Source organism: Aquila chrysaetos, chromosome 5 (assembly GCF_900496995.4).
Source record: "Aquila chrysaetos chrysaetos chromosome 5, bAquChr1.4, whole genome shotgun sequence".
Classification (NCBI taxonomy): Eukaryota; Metazoa; Chordata; class Aves; order Accipitriformes; family Accipitridae; genus Aquila; species Aquila chrysaetos.
The window spans coordinates 7,824,257-7,847,749 of NC_044008.1; the positions used below are offsets into that span (position 1 = coordinate 7,824,257).

The 23,493-nt window shown below is 43.2% G+C and overlaps 1 protein-coding gene across 10 annotated transcripts in view; it reads right to left on the reverse strand.

Moving 5' to 3' along the window:
- The window catches only part of FRMD4A (FERM domain containing 4A), a 385,243-nt gene that overhangs the window by 55,742 nt on the left and 306,008 nt on the right, over window positions 1–23,493 (reverse strand). For all 10 annotated transcript variants that reach the window (XM_030013270.2, XM_030013272.2, XM_030013269.2 and 7 more), the window contains 6 exons: window positions 21,160–21,216; window positions 18,640–18,662; window positions 10,821–10,904; window positions 4,054–4,119; window positions 3,788–3,845; window positions 1,888–1,974 (listed from right to left, as the gene is read on the reverse strand). In XM_030013270.2, coding sequence (XP_029869130.1) covers window positions 1,888–1,974; window positions 3,788–3,845; window positions 4,054–4,119; window positions 10,821–10,904; window positions 18,640–18,662; window positions 21,160–21,216 — 375 coding nt within the window. The remainder of the gene's footprint in view (window positions 1–1,887; window positions 1,975–3,787; window positions 3,846–4,053; window positions 4,120–10,820; window positions 10,905–18,639; window positions 18,663–21,159; window positions 21,217–23,493) is intronic.

A 23,493-nucleotide genomic window follows, 5' to 3' on the forward strand; every position in this document is an offset into this window, starting at 1 on the left:
GGGTAGGATATGCCCCTGGTCCGAGAGGCAACGTGAGAGCTAGAGGTAGGTTAGTGGGGACACAGAGAGGCTGGTCAAGATATTATCAAGCTCTGAAACAAATGCTACAGACCAGATCACCCTGAGCAGCTGAGAAGAAGAGAAAGTAGAGAAGCTAAGAAAGGAGGCTTGACTCTTCTAGTGGAAATGGCTGTCTCCTCTCACGCAGTCAGAGTACCTGACCTCTTTTATTCTTTCTTCTTCTGCTCTCCACCAACACTCTCATCCCATCAGAGCTGATAAAAATTGCTACAGCTTGTGAATGGCTGAGTCCTTGTCATGGCAGGGCACTGTTTTCCTCCAAAGAAATGTTTCTATCATGAAGACTGACTTCTGAAGGCATGTTTTAAGGACATGTCTTCCCTGGGGGATTGGCACTAATGGAGGTATGTGGGTGCAAACACCTAGCCTAGGCATGTTTTAAACTATTGGGAGTATGGCTTGCCCTGCAGGTAATGATTGATCCCAAATAGATATGTCTTTCAGAGCACAGATGCTCTCTGAAGACCTCCTTACTCCCCTCATTCTTTTCTTCAATGAATAAAAGCCCCATTAATAGCCTTCAGTGAGTAAAAGGCTAATCAATGCATCTATTGTCTCCTGCAGCCTCCTTGGCAGTTCTGTTTTCTACCAAAACCTTGATTCTATTTTATTTTAATAGAAGATGCTATCTGTGAGCACCAGATAGTGTCCAACTTGAATGTGATCAGAGGAGGTGAAAGAAAGGGAGGGGGACAGAGACAAAATGAGAAAGAGAAAATGCAAAGAGAAATGCAGTACGTTAATTCAGCATGGAAGCATTTGTATCCATAGAGGAGCTGCCTAGTTGTTCCAAATAATCCAGTTCTGTGGCCTGCAAGCAAGCCTGAAACCTTGTTTTCTGATGTCTCCACGGGTTTGCAGTACAACAAATGCTGTTGCTAACGGACTGTGCAGCCCACCTGCAGGGCATGTGCTCAGAGATGAGCTTTCTTATATTAGATGGCATCCTAGGTAGGAAAATCAGAACACATGGGTCTGCCTAGTAGGATGAGCTCAGGGGATCAGAACCTTCCTCCTCCCAAATGAATAGGACATTCCTTAGCTGGATTACTGAAAGGCAATTTGGAAGGACTGAGACAAATCCCAATTTTCAGATGCACTGAAAGCCTCACTAAAAATACTAATAAAGAGACCAGAATGGCTCATCACTGACCAAGTTTTGTGATCAGATCTATGCATGCCATGCCTTGATTTGTGAACTGTTTCAAAGTAAAGTTGCTAAACAAATCAGATACAGGGCACAAACATTTTAATGCATTTTTTTTAGGCATGTGATGAAAATCTTCTTTTCTTGTTAGCTTGACATTAGCTCTTCAGATAGTAAAACTGTTGCTTATCAAATGTAATGCTGCTCCTAGGAAAACCATGCAATTTTTTCTTTTTTTAATAAATAGAAGATTTCCTGTCCCTTCTTCTGTCTCTTTCTTGGATAATTTATGGCTTGACAATACACTATCAAGGGTTGGCTAGGCACCCTCAATCCTGCCATAGCCAGTGGGGTGGAAGGTCTCCAGCACCTGAGAGGATCAGTCCTTCAGTTCCCATTTATGTCTTATGAACCATGCAAAAAAGAAGCATAAGTTGCAAGATCAAGTGACGCTTATTTCCCATCCATACCACAACATTTAATAAGTTAAGAGCTACTTTTGTCCATTAATTCTTTGCAGACATTCAGACAAGTTTAGGAGAAAAAACATCCTTCAAAATCACATGAATCGATGCCAGCATTTTGCATATATCACACCCTCAAATCAAGCTATAACATGTGCAGCAAGCCCAGACCTTGATAGAAAAGTAAACACTTACCTTTCTTGGTTTCACTTTGTCATGGTAGTCATATTGAAAAATCCCCTTGTAGCTAAGTCCTAACCACCAAGGAATTCCCTGTTTGTCCTGGAAGAAAAAAGAAAGGGAGTTATATTGAATGGGATGGGGAAATGCTGGAGATTTACTAGGTTGTTTTTCAAGGTGAAGATTTGTTTCTAAGCAATATCTTTGACTGTGATGGGCACTGTTAAATTTAACCCTGCTGAATTTCCTCAAGTCACAAAGCCACATGGTGTTTAGGAAAGATCTGTTTCACTTTTAGCTATGACATATAAAACATTTAAAATGCATCATCTGTGATCAAGTTACTCGAAATGCTGCCAGGGGAGGTGGGGAGGTTTGACATGGGTCCCTTGTGCAGTGGTGCATCCTCTTTCTCTTCCCTGCAAATTACTCAGTCTGAACATTCAGAGATTGGAGAGGAAGGAAAGTGAATTACCCAGCTGACTTGAATTATGTGGAGGGATTTTAGCATTAATCTTGAAAATGCAGCAGTAATGGGATCTGAGAGCTACCAAGTGATAAGGTCTGACAGGCTCAGACCCAACTGCTTTGTGTCTGAGCGTGCAATAAAATGGCCTTATGGAGTAATGGCTGATATCTGATACCAGCCTCTTTGCAATTTACTGAACTGGAGTCCTCAATGAAATTACATCTGTTCTGTTAGTGTGATAGAGAATGGCAGGGTAAAACGCAGCAAAACCAAAACCCCCACATCAGGCAGAAGCAAAACCTATTATGTGCAATATTTGCTGTCTCATTGCTGCTCGCTGGTACTTACTGATCATGGGGAGTTCACTGGAATAGCTCTCAAGTGTTTGCAGGCTTGAACACCCAGCCCAATCCACCAGATCTTTCTTGATCTAGAGACCTTGATCTTGATCAAGAGATCTGGATGCAAAGGGTGCTGGAGGGATCCTGCCCTCTGGCAAAAGATGAGGCTAATGCTTTTCCCAACATGCCATACACTTAACAGGAATAGACCAGAAATGCATCTCCCTGAGACAGGCACTGTCAGATACTTGTGTTTTTATGGTACTCTATGTGTGCAAGACATTACAGACATAAGAAAAACCATATGATCTGTGCAGAGAGATAATGATGAAACACATCAAAACTTCAGGGGTGATAAATGAGGGAATATGCTCTGGGGAGTGTGGATCTAGCTTTCTTTATATGTTTATTGATTTCTCTGCTTAAAAAAAATAACAACCCTACACAGCTGGTCAGGCAGGAAAGTAATAATAATAATAATAATATGAGACTGGAAGATTTGGTGATAAATCATTAGACAAAAGAAATGAGGGATTTCATGAATACCTGCATGAAATTCACATAGTTAGAAGTGGAGAGCTGTTGGGGGGGGGAGGGGAGGATGTGTTTTCTCTAGACTATGGGCCAATGATTTGGCATTAAAAAGATGTACTATATCTGTATCCATCTACCTACATCTGAAGTGAAGGGAGATACAGTCTGCAGGTCATGACTGACCCTAGTTAGTTGTTTGTGGATCTGGACACTGAGAAAAATCTGACTTCTTGGAGTGAAGCATCAAGTCTGTTAGCGATGTGGCTGGCTTGTCCCTTTGGTGCTGCTTCACTGGCATCACCAGAGCTTGCTGCTGCTTGTGGACGGAACATCTCCAGCACAATAGGACTGCAAGAGTTTTATCTCCAAGAACAGGATTTTCCTCTTTGGAGCTGTATTTACCAAACATTCACTACACAGTCAAAATAAGTTTATCCGACCACAGGAAGTGCAAACAGACTTTAGTAGCAGTGTATTGTATTCTGAAAGCAGGATGGTTATTTGTACCTCTCTCCCTCCCTCTCCAACAACAGTTTAATTCAATAAGTGACTCTTTTTTTGTAGCACGTACCTTTACTGCGTAATAATGCACTCCATATGTTGGGAGGGATTCTACAATGCTCATGTAACTGCAAAACAACACATAAGAATAATGTGTCGGAGAAGCTAAGAAGAGGATTATCTGAGAAAAATGCTTTAATAAATAAATAGTTAAGTACATAAATACTTCAAGCATTAGATGAGGTGGGAGACATAGTTACATATTGTATTTACAGTCCAGTATAAGTATTTCCTGATAAAACAAAGGTCACAAGAAGTCACTCTTATTTCACTTACTTCACAATTGCTTGACCTCTTGTCTGACCATTTAGTTTCTTGTAATGTTCAATGACTCGATCCTCACTGGAAAGGAAGAAATTAGATATTTTATATAATGGCAGCATCATGACTAAGAATCTTGCCAAAAGGCAAAGAGATACTTCTGTTAACATAGCTACCGACTGAGGGAATCAAAAGATGCCAAGCAAAAGTGTTAGATGAGGGGATTTGATGCAGCCCAGAGTAAACAAGGGGAACTCACAGACTGAGAAAAAAAAAGCTTTTCTAGGAGTTGGCTTTCTGGAAGAACCTTTTTTCTCACACAGTATCTAGACATACAGACTTTTCCCTCTCTGCATTACTTATCTACAAACAATGCCCATGATATTACATTGTGTTGCAAACAGACGTTTGTTGGAGCTGCTCAAGCTCTGCTTTGCCCTAGCTGGTGCAACTTTTTCCAAGCCCACCAAGTTCTCTGAAAGGTAACAAAGCTTTCAGAAATTGGTGGCCAGTAATAGCCCTAAGCCTCACAAATTACTCCTCACCGCAACTGCACAAAACCATGTACAGGAGCACTAGTGGAAGTACTCTGGAGAAATCTCTCTCAGCAGGGAGTTAAATTCCTAGTGTACACAGAGGCAATGTCTATAACAGCAGGTTAAACAGTGGCAGGGAAAGTTTCCACGACACTCAAACTTGGGTCCCTTTACTGTTAAAGTAGTGATGTGCCTTTGCATACTTTTGGGTTATACTAACTTGCATCCCCCCAGGCAACTCCTGGCTATGCACTGGAAGTTAGCATGGGCCAGGGCCCATTCCCAACACTGCTTTGGAGACTAAGAGAGTTTCATGGTATAGATGGACAGTGTTCCACACCAGTGGGCCTCTGTGTCAGAGAACAGTTCTGGGCGTGTTTGGTAAATGCGTGTTGAGACATTCACCTATACACGCTAGAGAGGAAGCATCCAGGAGCAGATCAGCATGACCCAAATGACAGACTGAGGGACATCTGTAAGTTCTCTTTTAAAAGAATCTCATCCCTTCTTCTCCAGTGAATGGGTAGCAGAAGAGCACAGAACCAGAGCTATTTGATGCATACGATCAGCTGTGCTAGCAAGGTCACAGCATAGCAAAGTATAAGCCAATGATCTCCTTTCGAAGGTTCACACAGCTCTCCTTTCAATTCAATGGCATTCCTCTCAATCTACAGCCATGCAAGTCACCACAGCCTCCAAGCTTGGTACTATCAGACTGGTCTGACTTTGGTTCTTCTCTAACTTCCAGCAATGTAATGCCCACAGGACCAGCTCTGTTACATTGGTATGACAGAATACTCAAGTCCTCAGGTTCAAACCCAATCTCTTGCTCTTTATGTTGCAACACCAAGGATAAGGAATCTGTTGAGTCCTCTTGAGATACTGTACAGACCTTGCCAGTCCAGGAGAAAGGAAACCTAAACTACCTTTATGCCACCTTTGTGCCCTCCCCACCTGGCACTGCATAAGCTTCCAGAAGTACCAAGTGTCTATCTAATGCCATCATACTGCATGTGGTGCAGGCCAATGTGAACTTGCATTCCTCCCTGCATTTCCTAGGTTCATCTGGGGCCCCTAATGCAGCCTTTAAAGGCAGCCACATGGCTGTCCACCATGCAGTAATCCTTCCCCAGGCAGAACTGAAGCTATTTTTATTGCTAGACACTGTGAAGGAGCACAGCAGTGTGGGATGGTCTGGTAGATGACCTCACCACAACTGCTCAGAAATGTCCATGGGGAATTTTGTGGAAAACTGTGAAGTGTTTCACTAGTCCTGCTAACACAACTGCATCTTCTCATTGCTGCCTTCCCCATTTGCATCCTTGTGCCAGAGAGATCTGCGTGGAGCCAGAATCTCTTTTAGAAAGAAATTCCCCTGCCCCTGCTGGGCACAGCCTTCATAATGATCTCAGTGATGTCACAGGTAGAGGCCACACAGAGCCTGCTGTGCCATCACACACAGGATATTCTGTTCTGTGACATCACAAGGAGGACAAACTGCACTGTGACATGACAGACAAGATGTGCTGTGCACAGATGGGGCATGGGGCCTGGCGCAGGGTAGCTGAGGACTGTGTATCCATCCCTGGTAATGCAGGGAGGAAGGGAGAGGACCAGAAACACCAGTGTAGACAGCACAGAGCAATTCAAAGTAGACGGTCTGTTGGATTGTCAGCAGGGCCAGCTGTTCCCCCACAAGCCTGTAATTTGTCTGAGAGTAACTGCTTTCCTAACTCACTCGCAAGTGACTTCCCTCGAAAGTCACTTGTGAAAATAAAAGGGCTTTTACTGGGGCAAGGTGAAGCAATGACCCACCAGCACGCCACAGCGGGTACAGGGTGCTGATTGAGTCAGTGACAAACTAAATGGGTAAAGGAATGGTCCAGCTCTCCCATCAAATCCCTCAGAATAATTTTAATGCTTAGAAAATGATCTGTAAGCTATAAATTCAACAGCTATGAAACCATATTCGGCGCACTGATCCAAGCAAGTACCACAGATGTTATGGGCGTGCACATGAAGGCAGAGCCTGGGTCTCCTGCCATGATTATCATAAACAGGATTACTTTTGGAGCAATAACTGAATTACATGAGTGTTCAGTACTGGAAGATCTCCAAAAACCATCATTCTTAATAAAAAAGATAGACAGAGAGGGCTTACAGCCCTTTGAAATTACCTCTTAAACCCACGATTACATGTGGATGCAATTCCTCTCTGTCTCAGACAGGAACAAACCAGGAGTGACTTTTCAGAAAACAATGGAGTGTCTCCAGTAGAAAATGCTCTTAGCTTTCGTTTCCACTCTGTGCAGTTTATTGTACAGATCAAGCCCTCATAGTGATGCCATTCAAGGAAAGGACAGATGTACCTACAAGATGATTACCTAATGTGATACCAGATATGCTCTGCTTTCTTACAAATGATTATTAAAAAATAATGGATGATGTTCCCAGACCATACCCCTTCCCTTGGGTAGGGAAGTCAATCGATGGCCCATTTCCTTCAAAAGGACAGATTAGATATCAGGGAGCCTTCCTGAACAGTGGGATGAATAAAGTTATGATGTTCTCAACACATACTATAAGATGTGGGATAGTCCAGGCTCTACCCAGTTCTCCTTAAACAAATGCAGGCAAAGCTCTCTATACCTCCACTGCATCATTAGGATAGTGATGATCTTCCTTTCCATTGTATAATGTTTTGAGGTCTACAGACGTTAAGTGCCAGATAAATATCATCCTTGTTTCTACTTTTGGACAAAAAAACTAAAGCCTGAATTATCAATCGAGCCATGAATATTTAGGAGTGGGATTTGCTGCCTTTCACCTTCCTACAGCATGGAGATAGTTACACTTTGGGGAAGGAAACAGATACTCCAGAGCACAATTCATCCTGACAGCAAAGGGACCTGAGGGCACCTAGCTCAGATGAAGAGGTCTACACTGAAGAAATGTTCATGGTCAGATGAATCCCACCCCAGCTTCTTGACAGTCTCTCCTCTAACGGTTCTTTGAACTTCCTTTTCATTCCCTGCACAAGAAGGATCATCCAGCACAGAGGTCACTTTCTGCCTCCAGCTCTGGGACAGAGGGGTAAGCCCAGCATGTGCCAGGGAAAACAAGCAAAATCATTCACGGGTCAGAAGGAGCATTAGCAGAGCTTATAAACATTCTCCCCTATCATTTCAGCTGTTCATCTCTGAGCGGCTGCCATGCTGCTATTGACAGCTGGGAGAGTGCTGGGACACTGCCTGGACCACCAGCTGACGTCTCCTTTCCCCCGCTCTGGCTTGTTGCTTTGTCAGTGACACAGACACTCATTCATAACGCAGGGCTGACAGAGGATGCTTAACTAATGTGGAGACATGGAGGCTGCTGAAACACTACCGTCTGTTTGCCAGCTCATAAAACATTCCCCCCAAAGCTGAAAAAATTAGTACATGGGTGATATCCTGCAGCAGACAACTCTGATAAAGATCTTAAGAACTACCAAGAAATCTGTCCTGTCCCAGCAGCTTACAGAACTGGACAGCAGACAACTTGCAAGCAAATGCAGGGCCAGAGTTTCTCATCATCAGATCCAGATTTTCAAAGGTAATTGTTTCCCCCTTCTCTTCCCAGCACACTGAGCTGTTTTAAATAGCTGTCCACTCATTGCTGCACCTTACTGTTGTTCTGTTTCTAACCTTTGTCCATCTTGATTATATTCTTGAACTTACTAACATCTTTATTTTCAGTCATATGCTATCCCACTGAAGCCAGCAGAGCATCTCTAGAGCCAAATAGACCAACAGCAGGATCAGAGCCTCAGGTCTGTGTTGTATTAGAGAAACTAAGTAGTGATTTTCAGCTGATATTTTCAGAGGTGAATTTTCTCGCAATGCCGATGCTTTAGGTTGCTAAAAACAAGCTTGCATTCAAAATCTCTTGGGACCTGGAAGGAGTCTATCTTCCCCCAGGTCTGTTGAAAATCCCATATTAGCACCCACTTTTGTGCTGTTGTATCTCCTCCTTGCATTCTTACTGGTAACCTAGTACTGGGCTGGCTTGCTGGGGACGATCTGGATTGAGATAAAATGCAATGACAATGGCTGGAAAGGAGCGCTCTGAACTAACACAGGTTCTCTCCTGTCTCATTATGATTAGTTTTGTGTGTAAAATAATAAATACTGTCAGTTGTTTCCATGCATGGGCAAGAGAAGCCACAACTCAAGGCCCTGGTTCCTGGACTATGTGGGAGTCACAAATTGATTACATACAGAAAAGAACAGGGTGAAATTTGTATCCAGTGTGTAATCTGCATGAGATGCAGAAGTGTAAGAAAACAGTTTAAAAAATCTGCTCTCTTACATCACAGAAGTTTGATCTGTACTTCAGAGGCTTTTTGTCTGATTGACCAGCAGCCTCTTCTTGTGAGCATTCAGCATTTCAGAGGGTGTTTATGAAAAAGCCACCATTAAAAAATAATGCACTACTGATGTATAAGAGGTCTCTGAGACCTGGTTACTGAAGTGAAATTACAAGGGAGTCACAGGACTGTAGCCACTGGTTTTATTACCCCATTGGAAACAACCAGCTTCCCAACCTGCGACCTGTTCTCAGTTACATATGATCTCGCACAAAATTAAGTATAGCTGCAAGAAGTGCTGTACCTTGTGTATAACGGTAAATACTCGCATTCTGAGCTTGAGGTTTTTACACGGCTTTTCTTGCTTCAGGTGACTGAACATGGCCCAAACCCAAGGATAGCGTCTTACGGACAGAGGCAGTCCCAGACCTCGCTGACATTTCCCAGCAGAAGTCCTTAACACAGGCATGTTGACTAACACTTCCCAACAGTGGGGGCAGACAGATCCTGATGGGCAGATGGGGCCTGACAGGCAGCCTGGGTTGTCACTGCTTTCCTGTGTATGGATACCATCACAGGCAACTGAAGCAAAGGCTACGTGGGCACTTTAATAAGACCTCAGTCCATGTTGCTGCTGAAGGGTCAAATTTGCCTTCCCTGTCCATGGCTACTTGTTCCCACCACTGCTCTTGTGGTGGCTTTTAGCTTGAGCTACCAGTCTGTCAGTCAGACCAGGCCACCGACCTGGCTGGAAATGCACTGCTTTTCAATGTGTGGATTAGTTTGTGGAAAAAGGAAAGAGCTACTCCAAAGAGGGAGACCATTCTTCTTCCAGTGAAATGGCAGCCTACATTTATCAATTTTTCATAAAGTTTTGGTTTGGTTCTTAGACAGAAACACCAGGAGACTCTGAAGATCCACAGCTTTTGTGTTAGTGTTCCTAACCTCAGCTGGGGACTCTGAGTCTCTCCTCATGTGCTCAGAAAGTGATTAGGAGACCTTACAGACTAGCTTGCCTATGGCTTGACATGAGGTGCAGCTAATTCTAGTATTGCAGCCATGCTAGGAAAAGTGGATGGCCTTCCTGGCAAAGGGAAGAATTGAGATCATAAACTACAAACCGATTTGTTTCCCCCTGCCATCCTCAGATTACCAAGATGCAGAAATTAAAAAAGTAGCAGATAAAGAAGTTCACTCCCACCCCCAGGCTTATAGCCTAATGCTTTAAAGGCAAACATGAAAGAGAAACAAGCAGAAAATCAAGTGAAAGCATCTCCCCATTAATGAACAGTCTTTCCCCAAATTCTTTCCTATTTGCACAGATAAAAGGGATAGGCAGGGTGGCACAAAGAATCTATGTGTGGGGCATACACATTAATTTAATTGTGACCCTGCTCCTACCCTGGATTTAATTTTCAGTGCAATAAAGACAGAGCTCCCAATCCTCCACCTCTGAACATTACCTAGTTTGTATAAAAGGAGAACTATATCCCTTTCAGTTCAGCTATACCATACAGAGAGGACTTGCAAGATGAAGCTCAATCACTCAAAAGTAACACAGAACAGTGCAAAACATTGACATTTCAAACTGGGAAAACTGCACAGATGCAAAGTGCTGGGAAAGGACATGGAACATTAGGCCTCTTGATTTCATCAGGACACTTACATGTTTACAATGAATTTTCTGGCCAGACATTACTGCAGCCATTTTGGCAGATGGGGAAACTGAGGCCCACAGTGGTAGCTCTACTTGTGTTGAATCATGCAATGGGTCAGTGGCAGACCCAGAGCTAGAAGGCAGGAATCCCTGCATCCCAGTTCCACTCTCAGATCACTTATTGCTAGAGCCAGGTCCTGCATAAGACATTGCAAAGCTGCTCAGCAGAATGATACGTTACCAGTAAGCGAGGGAAGGATGCTCCTTCAGTGCCGGTGTTGGAAGGGCTGGCAGCTTCTTTAATTCATTCCTTACAACTTCATTGCTGAAAGAGAGTTCAAAAGGAAGATCAGGCTACAAGAAAACAACCACAATATTTGATATGACCTGACCTAGCTGGCAGGCTGCTACAGCTCTACATCTGTTCCTCCTTAACAAAAGGCACTGGGGTTTCCTTTTTCTTCTCTCTTTATTTGTTTTATGGCAGCCCAGTTAACTTTTCCCTCTATTATCAAAATTGGTGAGAAGCTCTCCCAGATGGTTATGTTGAAGCACTTCCTACCAGTGACTGGACACAAAAGCCACCATGTCACATTTCATTGAAGAAAGTCCCATGGACAAGTTCATACAGAGAAAAAGTGATGCTTTCAGCTGCAATAAATCACCTTTATTTAATGCCTTACAACCTGCTGCAAAAAGTAATGATTTACTTTCTTAGCATCACAGGTTGCTCTTAGCCTCTTGCCCCAGTGACCTGGCCTTTGCACATCTTCATTGATAAGACTCCAGCTTGAATTTTTGCCATGCTACACAAAACCCTCCGTGGGACCAGGCCCAACCACTTCACTAACATTCTCCTCCCTGCAACCTCTAGTGGCCACACTGGCCAGCTGGAGCAGCATCAGTGCACACCAGTGAGCAGGGAGAGCTCATGAAACAGGAGGCAGATTCTCACAGATGAAATGAAACCATGGGATTTTCTTCTACAAACCCCAAATGCCTCCATTCCCACTGTTAAACACAGAAGGAATTGTGTGCACATGAAAAAAAAAAAAACCTCAAAGGCCTGGGAAGGAAGGCAGTGTTGCTGTTACCTTTAAAATTCTAGAAATACACAGCCAAGAGGGCCAGACAGGACACTGAGGAGTGCCAAAGAATTAATGTTTATTGGTTTACTTCTTAATAGCAGTTTTTTTCTGCCTTCTTATACCCTGCCTTTTATCCTGCCAAAAAGTGCGGCTGTCCTGGAGCTGTGGAGAGAGATAACTCTTCCAGAGCTCCAGACTTCCCAGCCCCCTGGCTTCTCCTGTAGGGCAGCAGGGCCATTAACCAGGCAGACAGGTAGTCTTGGCATTCCCAGCTGTAGAACAGCCATCCTAACATCTGCTAAAGGCCCAAGGAGCCCTTGGACGTGCCAGGTCACCCTGAGTTTTGTTCTTGTTTCTGGGACAGTCTGTATGGTGGCTTGTAGAGATGTGATACTGCTTCAGTTGTAAAAATCTTCCCACAGCATTTCTCCATTTGCACACGCCAGCAGCAGGCTCTGCCTGAGACCTAGGTGGGTTTGTCTTAATTGGAGTTTGCAGGTTAATTGCTAGGTTGGGCCATAGGGTAAACCACTAACGTAAATCCTGGAGCAGGCATTTTGGGTATGTTTGCGGGCATTTATTATCATGGTAGTTCCCTGACAATCAATTAAGTAGTTTTAAAACAGGACCACAACTTCTAGTCAAGACAAATCTATGACACAGATGCCCAAGTCTCAATTAAGTTCAAATTTTGCAGAGTGAAGATGTGTAGAACAGCACTTACAAGAAATGACTAAGGCAACTACTTCCATGCTAAGCACATAGAAAACCACTCAGTAGCACCTCATATGCCAAGTCAAATGACTCTTGACAAACAGTTTTTGAACACCCACTTCTGCCTAAATCTCATGGTCATTTGACCGTCAGATAGATCTTCCTTTGTAAGTGCAAATGCTCAAAACCTATTCAGATTTTTTCTTCCATGGCAGGTAAATATCTCCACAAGTCTGAACAAGAAGTTGCTCTGTTCTGTGTTATCTGCTGATCTGGCTGCTCTGTTCTGTGACTGACAGCCTAGAAAACAAACTTTTGCTGTTTACAGAGTTTACTGGGTCTGCCCAGAGAGGTGTCCTCCACAGCACGTGCATACTCAGCTCTTACTGAGTTTTTTTGACATTTTGAAAGAAACAGGAAAAAAAAATAGAACGGAGCACAATCAGAGCACAAGCAGCAGTCACTGCCCTCAAGTGAAGATTTTTTGAGGCTGGCTGCTCATAGAAGGAAGTTGAGAAATTTCCAAAACTTTTCTGGGAAAACAGGGAGTAATTTCCAAACAGGGACTTTCTGAGCCCAGAAAACTGTCAAATAGGGCAAGATTAGTGGTGACTAACTATCTTTGAGAGTCTGGGAAAATGCCTGAATCTGTAGTGGCTCCCATAAGAGAAAGGGCTAACACCAGTCAGCTCTGTCTTTTCTGTCAGTGAGGAGCAAAGCTTGCTTGCACTGTGATAAAAAGTCTTTTAGGAATCAGAAAAAAAGACATTCTTAGTGATGTTGTTGGATGGGATTAGCATTTCGGCTCAGTACCTAGAAAATACCATAAAGGTAGTGCCTCACAACCTCAAAGTGCCAAATGTATTTCAGGTAATCACTTCCAGGAACAAAAAGGTATTTCATTCAGTGGTCCATATATTCACTGAGTCTTCTGGCAAGACTTGTCTCAAGACAAATGAATTTAGACTCCCAAAAGGATGTCAAACCAAGAAAAAGGAAAAAAATAATGACTCAGGTTGCATTTGAACTAGTGGCCATGAGGTCACTTTCCTCTTGGCTCCTTTTAAAACACCAAACCCCTTAATTTTTAAAATGTTTCCAGCAGGATCACAAGTGGCTTTGTACTTACTGCCTTTCCCGCTCTTTCTAGTGAAATATCTCAGTGTGTTTATTTTTTTACTGTATTTAGAAAGTGTTTGTTTAATCCGGTCACTTGTGCTGCATTTATTTTATATTCAAAAGTGTCCAACTCCAGGGTTGTTATATATGGAAGGGTGCTTTTGATACAGATTTATTAATATACAGGGGAAAGGCTCCAAACACACTTTCTCTGTGTCCTCTAGACTACTTTATTCCTGTGCTATGGTGGAAATTATAATATTTAAAATACTGAATAACTATGAAAACTGAACTGGAGAAGCCATCTGCATGGGATCCTGAAAGCTCGTTGGATATCCAGAAATAAGGTCAACTGAATGGAGAATGGACCCAGAAAACAGAACTCTGGAGTTCTGCTCTCAGTTCTGGTACTGCTTGTTTAATGAGTACTGGCCAAATGTATTAGTCACCACATCTCAGTATTTCTATCTACACATGGGGGTAAAAGGCCTATCTAGCCACTTCATAAGCATTTTGTGAAAAACAAGTTTTTGCAAACTGGCTGCAATAATTTTGAGCAGGATTACATATGCAGTTGTCTCAGGAAATCCATACATTTTCCAGCATGTGTAATAACAATGATCAGTAACAAAACAAAACTGCAGGTTAAAATTATCAACTCTTCTCAGCGTGGTAATTCATTCTCTTGAATGAAAGAGGAAATGCAGTGTCTGAGATTCTCAGATTAAATGGTACCATTTGAAATACAGTGTTCAGGATCTTCTACATAAGGTTGCAAGAATGCAGCCTGGGTTTTGTAACCCCTTAAAAAATTCTGATTGGTTCAGTGTCACTTGGTTACACAGAAAGAAAAGTAAGCCTGAAACTATGTTAGATTGCCATCTGCCCAAACGTTGAAATTATTGTGAAATTCTGCTTAACAGGAAACTGGCCGTTTGCTTTACTCCCTTGTTATTCTTTCATATGTTGCTGGGAGATACTTGGAGTTCATTCGAAATGTCTCATATTGCTTAAATGGAAGAAATCTAGCAATGAGAGCCTGTCTGAGGAACTAGCTGCAATGGTTCAGGATTTTGTTTGACTTAGGGTTTTTTCTTTCCCCTCCCCAAACTGAGGGACAAATGATCAGTATATGTTATTTCCAGCTGCTTTGACATAGATACTGTTTAAGGTTGAGCTGGATTCTGAACATTTAAAACTAAAGTTGGTGTGAGTTTCCCAAAGATTTTGGTCAATGTCAGACTGGACTCTAAAGCTGGTAGGATTAATTTAGGGGAAAAATCTAAACTATTTTAACAATATGCTATGCTCCCCCCCAAATTAGCCAGGGCAACCTGGTTCCTTCCTCTATGTAGGCCTAAAGAGAGTCACACCTATAGGATTTGTGTTCATCTAAGGAATTTAAATTTGTCCTGTCCATGCTCTGTGAACCAAGTGTGACTCAGCTCCCAACTAGAAGCAAGATTAACTTGAGGCAATAACCTTTACATCTGTCTGCAGGATACTAGTTTAGGAGCTTTATACACGTGATTCTGTGCCTTTGAAGTAAAAATTTTTGCAGCTAATAACAAAACGCTCAGATCCAATCTTAAGTGTCCTGTTCAACCTGAGAATCAGCTAAACAGGGATACTCAATTGTCCTAAATTCAGTGTAATGTCCCAGCCTAAATGTAAACCTTTTTCAGTATTGTCAGCTGAAGCATTTGGGGATTCTTTTAAATAACATGAAAACCACTCTCCTTTAATGTAGAGGACTAGGAACTTCTTAAGGAGAATAACTTTTTACTTTAAACCTCGCTCTGCCTAAATCTGTATCAACTAAGAGATGTGCTCTTCGTACAACTCTGCTTGCAAAACACTGAGTTGGACCAGGCTACTTACAGCAAACACTGAGAAATACTTTTCTTAGTTGATCTAAATGGGTTCAGGAGCTCAGGGTTTCTGATGGGCTTGTTTTCGAAATGAAACACATATTAGAAATGGAAATGGGCTTAGTCAAATTGCTTGCTCTAGGTGCCGAACAGATCTGTCAGGGCTATTGTGGCATCTTAGTTCAACACAGATAAGGGTGACTCGGACTATGTGCTCTCCAGGCTTACCAAACACTGGGCAGTCACTGTGATGTCTGAGTTAGGTGGTACTCCAAGGTGCCAAGAATCAGTGATAAGAGACTCATGCATGATGATGACCTACCAAAGGATGTAGAACATGTGTTTGGAATGGCACATAAGCCCCTTTTGGGGAAAGAAAAAAGCAGTACTATGAGCACAGTCATTATTCTGAGGCATGGGATTATTTCCTCAAAAACAGCAGTGGGAGCTGCTGTCATTGTAGATGCATCAGTTCACAGGGGTAGAAAACTGACTGCTAGAGTCTGTAAGATCAGTTCTGTTTTTTGAGCTCCTATGAGCCCCAAAAAGCAGAGTAGCAGCTGCATTCATGAGTCCTGAACCAGCTCCCTGTGATCTACCACCTGGGTGCAGTGGGGTTTGGAGGTAACCACACTCTGGCCACCATGGGCAGGTGCCAACCCGCAGCTGAAATTGTGACAATTTGGCATTTGCTATCCCTGCACCTGAGGTGATCGGTGGTGACTCATAGGAAGGGTCCCATGGGGAAAAGCAATTCTCCCATCACTACAAACCAGCCAGTGCTTATGCACTTTTCTGGATCAGGGCCAAAGAGAAACTTGTAGTCTCACAAGCTATAAATTTGCTGGTGGCAGTAGACACGACAGGTGTGGGAAATCTGCAGTCTGCGTTCCAAGCACGCAACCCTTCAGAATTAACTTATTTCTTCAAAAACAAAGCAGGAGTTCAAGAGTTCAACCTTCACGCAATGTATGCTGCCATGCACAACATATTATCTTTAAATCTCAGCAGCAAGACATTCACAACGGCAGAGCTTCTCTGTTTCAAAGAGTAGCCACTTCTATTTCAAACAGCATTTCAACATCAACTAACTTCAAACACTGAAGCTAACTTCAGCCCTAAGAAAAGTCAGAACATTTGTCTCCATCTGCAGTTCCTCTGGCTGGCCCCGGGCTTGATTTTCCTCCCAGATTTTACACTCCTGATACGAATAACCACAAATCTCAGCAAGCAAAATCTTGACCACAATGACCTCATGTTGACTTCAGTAGCACCTGAATCTCACCCAGCACATAAACCTATGTCAGTGCACATTAGAGAGGAGCTGCTGGACAGACATCCTTGGAGATGCTAAGTCTTCTCCTAGGCCATAGAGGGTTGGGGTAGCATTCTTCTACCCTCCTCCAAGAATAGGCTTTAAAATCCACTAATATGGCAGATTGCTTTGCCGCCAAAGCCCATTTATAAATTAAGATCCCTGGCAGTGTCAGCAAGTTGTTACAACACCACTTCTCTACCTGACTTGGATGTAAGGGTTCCCCCTTCCAGCTTAAGCCATTGTGATTCACAGGTGAAAAGGACTAAGAGCTAACTGTTTTAATGGGGATGGTGATGACAGCCACACCAATGTGGGGGAAGCAATTAACACCGTGTGTTGAGGTATCTTCTGTGCTCTCAGAGAAGATTCCTTATTTCTCTGCGGCCTAGAGAAAAGCACTGTGATAAACTCAACCATTCCTTTTACAAGGTACGTCAAACAGCTTTTAGTAGATGGATGCTTTCCACCGGCTGTTTCCACTTCTGGTCTGGAAACAGATACTTGAAGATAAAATGCTTTCAGTCCTATTACTCTGAGCCATCTGATTCCTTTCTATTCTGTGTTTCATAGTCTGAATATACACTTTCTGGGTCTGTTTTCATCATGTCCAAGATATTCTGAGAAACATTAAATATTGTTCTTTGTAGCAAAACCAGTGGAAGATGTGGTTTATCACAGGTTTGAATGGCAAAACTCTGCTTGGTCCCAGTATTTCTGGGCTAAGCACTTGGCAGTGCATTGAAAACCAGACTGAAAAGTAAAAGAGCCGCATGCACTCCAGTATCCCCTAAATAAACACTGCTGATAGCTGAGTTATTCCAAATTGGGCGGAACTGAAAAATTAAGCAAGACTGGACTTGTGTTTCTGTGGTCAGATGCATGTCAGGATTTTGCAAGTTGATTAAGGTTTTGAGAAATGATAAGGGAGAATTTAAACTTCCTTTTAGCAAGGGTTACCTTATGTCATCTCCGATTCCACGACGGGCAGGCAATATTTGCAATGCATTGTTCCTTCTTACAGATTTGTCTCAATTTTAGCTGACTAGAAGTCCCAGTCCACCAGAAGGTGGAACCTGCCTGTTATTCACAGCCTCCTATGGCTGCACAGAGTATCATTACAGTCTTCTCTCAGTGTATCTCAATGCTGACAAAATTAAGACACCTCTTAAGGCTCATCTGGCAATTCAACCTCACTGCCCATTCACACCTTGTTTTCTTCTCTGAAACTAACTTCAATGGATATTGTGGTCCTCCAGCTGAACTCAAGTTCAGGTCAGCAAAAGTAATATATGGAGTATGTTAAATTTTTAGCATAGACAGTTCTCCTGAGCTTCAGAAGAAGAACTTCCATGTTTCTCGGTTGAGGCATCAGCCAGCCATCTGACCTTTGGTTGCTACTAAAGTGTAACTGGCAGATATTGCCAACTTAAATGAAAATTCGTAGGCATTTCATTAACAGTCTTCTGAAACACCAAGCACAGTCACCTCTCTGAATTTCTTACAGCAAGTCCGAAGATTTGGCTCAAGGGATAGCAGAACTTCAACAAAAGCAATTATCTAAATTGTGATTTTGAGAACTCTGTCCAAATTCAAGCTGAAATATCAATTAGTGATGGAATTTTAATGTTGCCTCTGGCTGGATCTGTGATATAGCAGTGATTGTAGAGTCATTTCCTTAGTAATTTCCTTCCGAAGACTAGTCTATTTCCTGAACTTCATGGGCATATAAAGAGATTTGTCAACAACAAAGTCACAAACAATGCTGTTCGCAAGGCATGCTCTGGTCAAAGGCTGTGTTTTGTGAAGAAATGATTTCAGGAAACACGATATCTATGTTAGGAATGCATTCCTATTGCTACACAGCTACAACTGAGTCGCATCACTCACACAGTGATTTTACCAGATTCATTCTCACAGCACACAATGGCAAAAACTTTTAAGTTCACCTACCTTGAAAAATCTCCCTTTGCCTCCTGTAAAATAAGGAAGAAAAATTAAAAACAGATCATTAAAAAGAGAAAAAAAATTAAGAAAACGGCTGTTCAAGATTTTCCATTTGCAAAATTCATTTAGCAGCAATTTCCTGTTGTAATTGATTCCTCATGTATTTTTTGGAACCAGTATCTAATGTCAAGTGCCATGATACATGCAGTGAGCTGGGCAGATTAACAAACAAAAGGTTTGCCTAATACAGAGCCAGATGATTCCTCATTCTGCTAGTGGATACCCAAGAAGCTGCAGGAAATAATGCTAGTAAATGAGTAATTTTTTTTGGGTCAGTGTGGATGCTACATTAATAGAAGATCTCTGAAGTCTCAGTGACTTTGCAGCCTCTGAGACTGTAACTCCCCTGAGTCTTTTTACAAGTATTCTGGTTATTTTCTAGTAACTAGACTTTCAAAAAGCTAGCTCACTGTCAGCTTTCAAGGGGATGCAAGACACAGGTTTCTCTAACTCCTTGCTGGGTGTCTGCGGGAGTATTTAGCTCCCTTACTTACATATCTAGATATTTCTATTTATTACCATCACAGCCTGGTATTAAAGAGCTCGGTAATGTTCCACTCCAGTAATTAGATTAGTACCTGAGTCTTAACCGTATATCTGGTGAACCCTCAAAATCTGGTGAGTCCCCTCCTCAATAGATGTAGTATGCATTTTGCATTTTCCATAGGCAATATGCATTTCATATGATGCATGCTAGAGCACCTCATTTGCCATCAGCTACACAGAAGGCGCAGTGCAAGAATGTAATTTGTGCAGTGAGGGAGTTTCCACTGCCTAGAGGACTGGGTTTTGCATTCAGGTCTCTTGTCTTTACATCTGTCCATCCACTCGCAAAACCTGTCAGCCCATGTCCAGTAGTGTTTCAGTCCTGAGGCTGGGGTAAAATTCAGAGCTTTGGTGGTACTGTAATTTGTTTTGGTAACACAACAATTTGAAATAAGGCTGCAGACTAAATTACTTGAGTTCTGACAGTCCTTTACTGTATTTCCCATTTCCCTCTGAGTGAACTGAAGGGCAGACAAGCTCTCCTCTGGTTCAGAAGGAGTCCTCGAGCATATCATGATTGTAGTTCAACACACAGCAAAAGCCAAAGGGTATGCCCTGGCCTGCACAGGGATAAGCATACTGAATTGAAAAAATAATTTTGTAGGGTAGATTCTCCATACTTTAGTTCTTTGACCCAAATGCTGCAGTGAGAAGTAGAACAAAATGCAGTATGGTCCCTCTTGTTTTGCTTGGATCCTGTCACAAACATGGTTTGTAGTAATTTCTGGTTACAGACAGCAGAGGTGTGGCTTGTTTTGACTGTTTTCATTAAGTTAGACATCAAACTACTACAGGAATACACGTGACATCCTGTGTTTGTGATGAGAAACAATCACAGCAACAAGGGTTACAGTGGCAGATCTGGATCTGGTTGTACAATTACTAAGCACTCAAGTTATTAATCAGGATGAACAGACAATAGATTCATAACCCTATTGCTGCTTCTCACAATGAGCCTGTTGTTTGATGTGTATTCCCCCAACAGCCAATATGCAATTTCTATAATGTGCTTTTAATTGAGTCCCCCATCCTGACTCTTTCACTCCATTTTTGTTACACAAAACGATTTTAATGAAGATTCAAATCCCTACGCATTAATTGCTTCTTTAACATGGAAAGTGCTATAGAAGTGCAATGCATTGTTATTTATTAGTGCAGTCTGATGAGATGGCTTGACTGCTCACATGGCCTCTCATAGCTTCATGGCTGATGGGAGAAAAAATTAAGACTACACTGTACGAAAGCATCACCTGGCAATTATCTCTGACTTGCTCCCACAGTCATGCTCCTAAAAAGAGATCTTTCACAAAAAACACCTCCACTACCCTGAAAAGATTCCTTTTTGGGAACCAGAGATTAACCAAAAAGCTGCTGGCAATTTGCTCTCTGACCCTTTCCCTCTCCCTGAAGAGCAGGACTTTCAAAGAAAATTTTTTTTCTGGAGAAGTTTTTTGGAAAGTCTTTAAGCTGTTCTGCCCACGCTGGAGAATACAGACAGTTGCATATGTAGAAGCATCTGGAGATCATCAGAGGGCCAAGCTCCATGGGGAAAAATGCAAGTCACTGGAGAAGAACCCATTGCATATGGATTTCACCTAGGAAATCGCATTCATCACATAGATTTTCTCTGGCTTTACATCATACCCCAGGGTCTTGGATACCTGTGTCGGTGCAAACATAGTATACATTTATGTATGCAAAATGTTGGGCAGTGGAATCTGCTCCAGGCCTAGAGAGGTCTGGTTTGAGAGCCTTCTGTACCTGTTTTGCAGTGGTATAAATGATGAAAACTGTGTAAAGACATCTTTCTCCTGCAATTGGGGGAACCCTTACACTTCCATACAGCCATTTTGGATTTGGCAAATCAAAAGACTTAATGCAACAGGAGGAAGCATGAAGTGAGAGAAGGCGGGTGCTTACCTGCAAGATGTATGCAGCCAGTTCAAACACCACTTCACTGTCAACCTCAATGAGTTCCTTGAAAGGTGAAGAAAAAAAGAAAAAGAGAGTTGAGTCTGAGCTCCTGTAAGAAGGACGTGCATCTCCTCCTGGCTACTGCATGGTGAAGCATGCAGTGCCAGTTTTCTCCCCTGGCTAGGCTTCAAAGCATTCCCTGTGCTCTAGAGACCAACGTGAGGGAGAACCTGCCCACTCAGATGTGGAGAAAGCCAAATATTCAGTGTAATGGCTTGGTAAATAAGCATAACTGGATGTGGCATGAAGGGATTCCTGGGGAGGAGAGAGGAGAAGGCAGGTGGAAGGGGGAGGATCAAGGTAATTTTTATTTTCTTGTGTGATGTAGTGAAAGGTAGTCTGGGAAATAAATTTTTTCTCCCCCAAATGTCACCCAGCTTCAGGGGAACACAGCCTTGTCCTTGGGTCACAGAAGCAAGGAAATGAGAAAATTTGTCTTCACTGAGGTTGTGTCAAAGACCCCGCAGAACTCCTCTGGCACTTGCCCAGGGTAAACTCACAGTAAAAAGAGCCATATTCCCTCTTGCAGGAAGGGAGCTCTGGTTTCAGCTCCTTCATCCCCATGAACACTGGGGCTGGGAGTGCTTTGAGACTGAGCTCTGACAGCGAATCTTTTAGTAGATCTTCAGTGCTCCATTCTATAGCATCCAGCTCCTGATGAAAGCAGTCTTGGAGGGTCAGGTGAAATTGTGAGCATTTTGCTTGGACACCATGGTCACATGAAGGACACTGATGGTGCCATCAGATCGTCTCAGGGTCCTTCTGCTGTGCCTGAGATAGTAGTCACAGAACCAAGGGGTCCAGGCACAGCTCTGTCTGAATGTGTGGGATGCAGAACTGGCATCAAAGATGCTTGGGATGGGAGGCACAAGCATTATTTTTGTGGCCAAGTGTGCTCTCCCTGAGTCTCTGGTCCCTGCTTTTGGGAAGACAGTGGGCTTTTACTGTGATACTGTTTAAGCCTCTATTCTGCAGCTAGAACTCCTACATTGTCTCCTACGTATGTGGCCATGTAAACTGGGTCAGTGTTCAGCTCACTTCTGTGGTGGCTTTTCTGTTGTATTTATTTAAGCTGCTGTTTTTAATATTTTAATTCATCTGGCAAGAAACGAGTGATCTAAATATAGATCACTGCTGTGATCCATGCTCCAGCCAAGTCATGGCCACACCTCATTTACAAGCCACAGTTGCTGCGTTGGCTTGTCTCTGGCAAAATCAAAAACAAAGGGAACCCAACAGAGGATAAGATCCAGGTGTCCTTGGCTTTCACCAGTGCCAGCTTTTTAAAATAAGCACATCCTTCACAACAACTCCTTGGGGAGTGAAGACCAGCTCTGCTATGGGCAATAAACACACCTTCCCCTGTTCAGCTAAACTGCCTGATTCACGCAGGCACCTGCACCAACGATGTGTGTGTGCGCCAAGGGAAGTGGCTGGTGCACGATGTCAATTCAGCTGCAGGCAGGGCCAGGCTGGGGCAGTCAGGCATATCCTATAGCAAGGGGCGATGTGGAGTAGAACCAGAGCGCCTGGTCTTTCTCCCATCTTGAAGTACCAGGCATCGCACGGACAAACCAGCCTCTGCAACCACATGTCGATATTACGGCAAGTCTATGCTAGTAGGTGAAGTGGGCCAGAGCCCGTTCTTTGGCCCTAAGGGTACATGGCACAGTATAGCTCATGACTAAACACTCTTCCTCCCTCCCCCGGTCCCAGATGGGGTTACCTCAGCTGTATTGCCTCTTGGGAACAGGTGCTCATCCCTGAACAGTGCCCGAGCAAATGCCTGGGACAGGGCTAGTTGGCACAGGCCAAAACCCGTGCCAGAACGTGCTAGTAATTAAACAGCCTGACTGATGGAGGGACGGTGCCTGATGACAAGCCCTGTCTTGTTTGGTAGTACAAATGTGGCTTGGCCTTTCTGGGCAACAGTGGCTTGCTGGTCCTGTGCAAGGGTTTGGGTGTGTGGGTGGGTGAGGAGGAGCGGTGGGCATAGCCAGAGGAGTACAGCACCCATTGCAGAGCCAGCTGGCAACCCAGTGGACCAGCAGCCCCAAACTAAACAGGCCTCAGTTTTATTCTTTCCCAACTTGAGCAGCCCTGTGCACAGGGACATTTGAGGGTGTGTGTCTGGAGAATCAATGGGGGAAGGTGTGAGTTGCTAGCATAGTGTTATGAACTACACTTGTACCATAACCAGTATGGTCTTTCTGGGCTGCAGGGGAGCCTGGGGTGAAGATATCCATGGAAAGTCCAGCAAGGAAACTTTTGGTGCAGCAA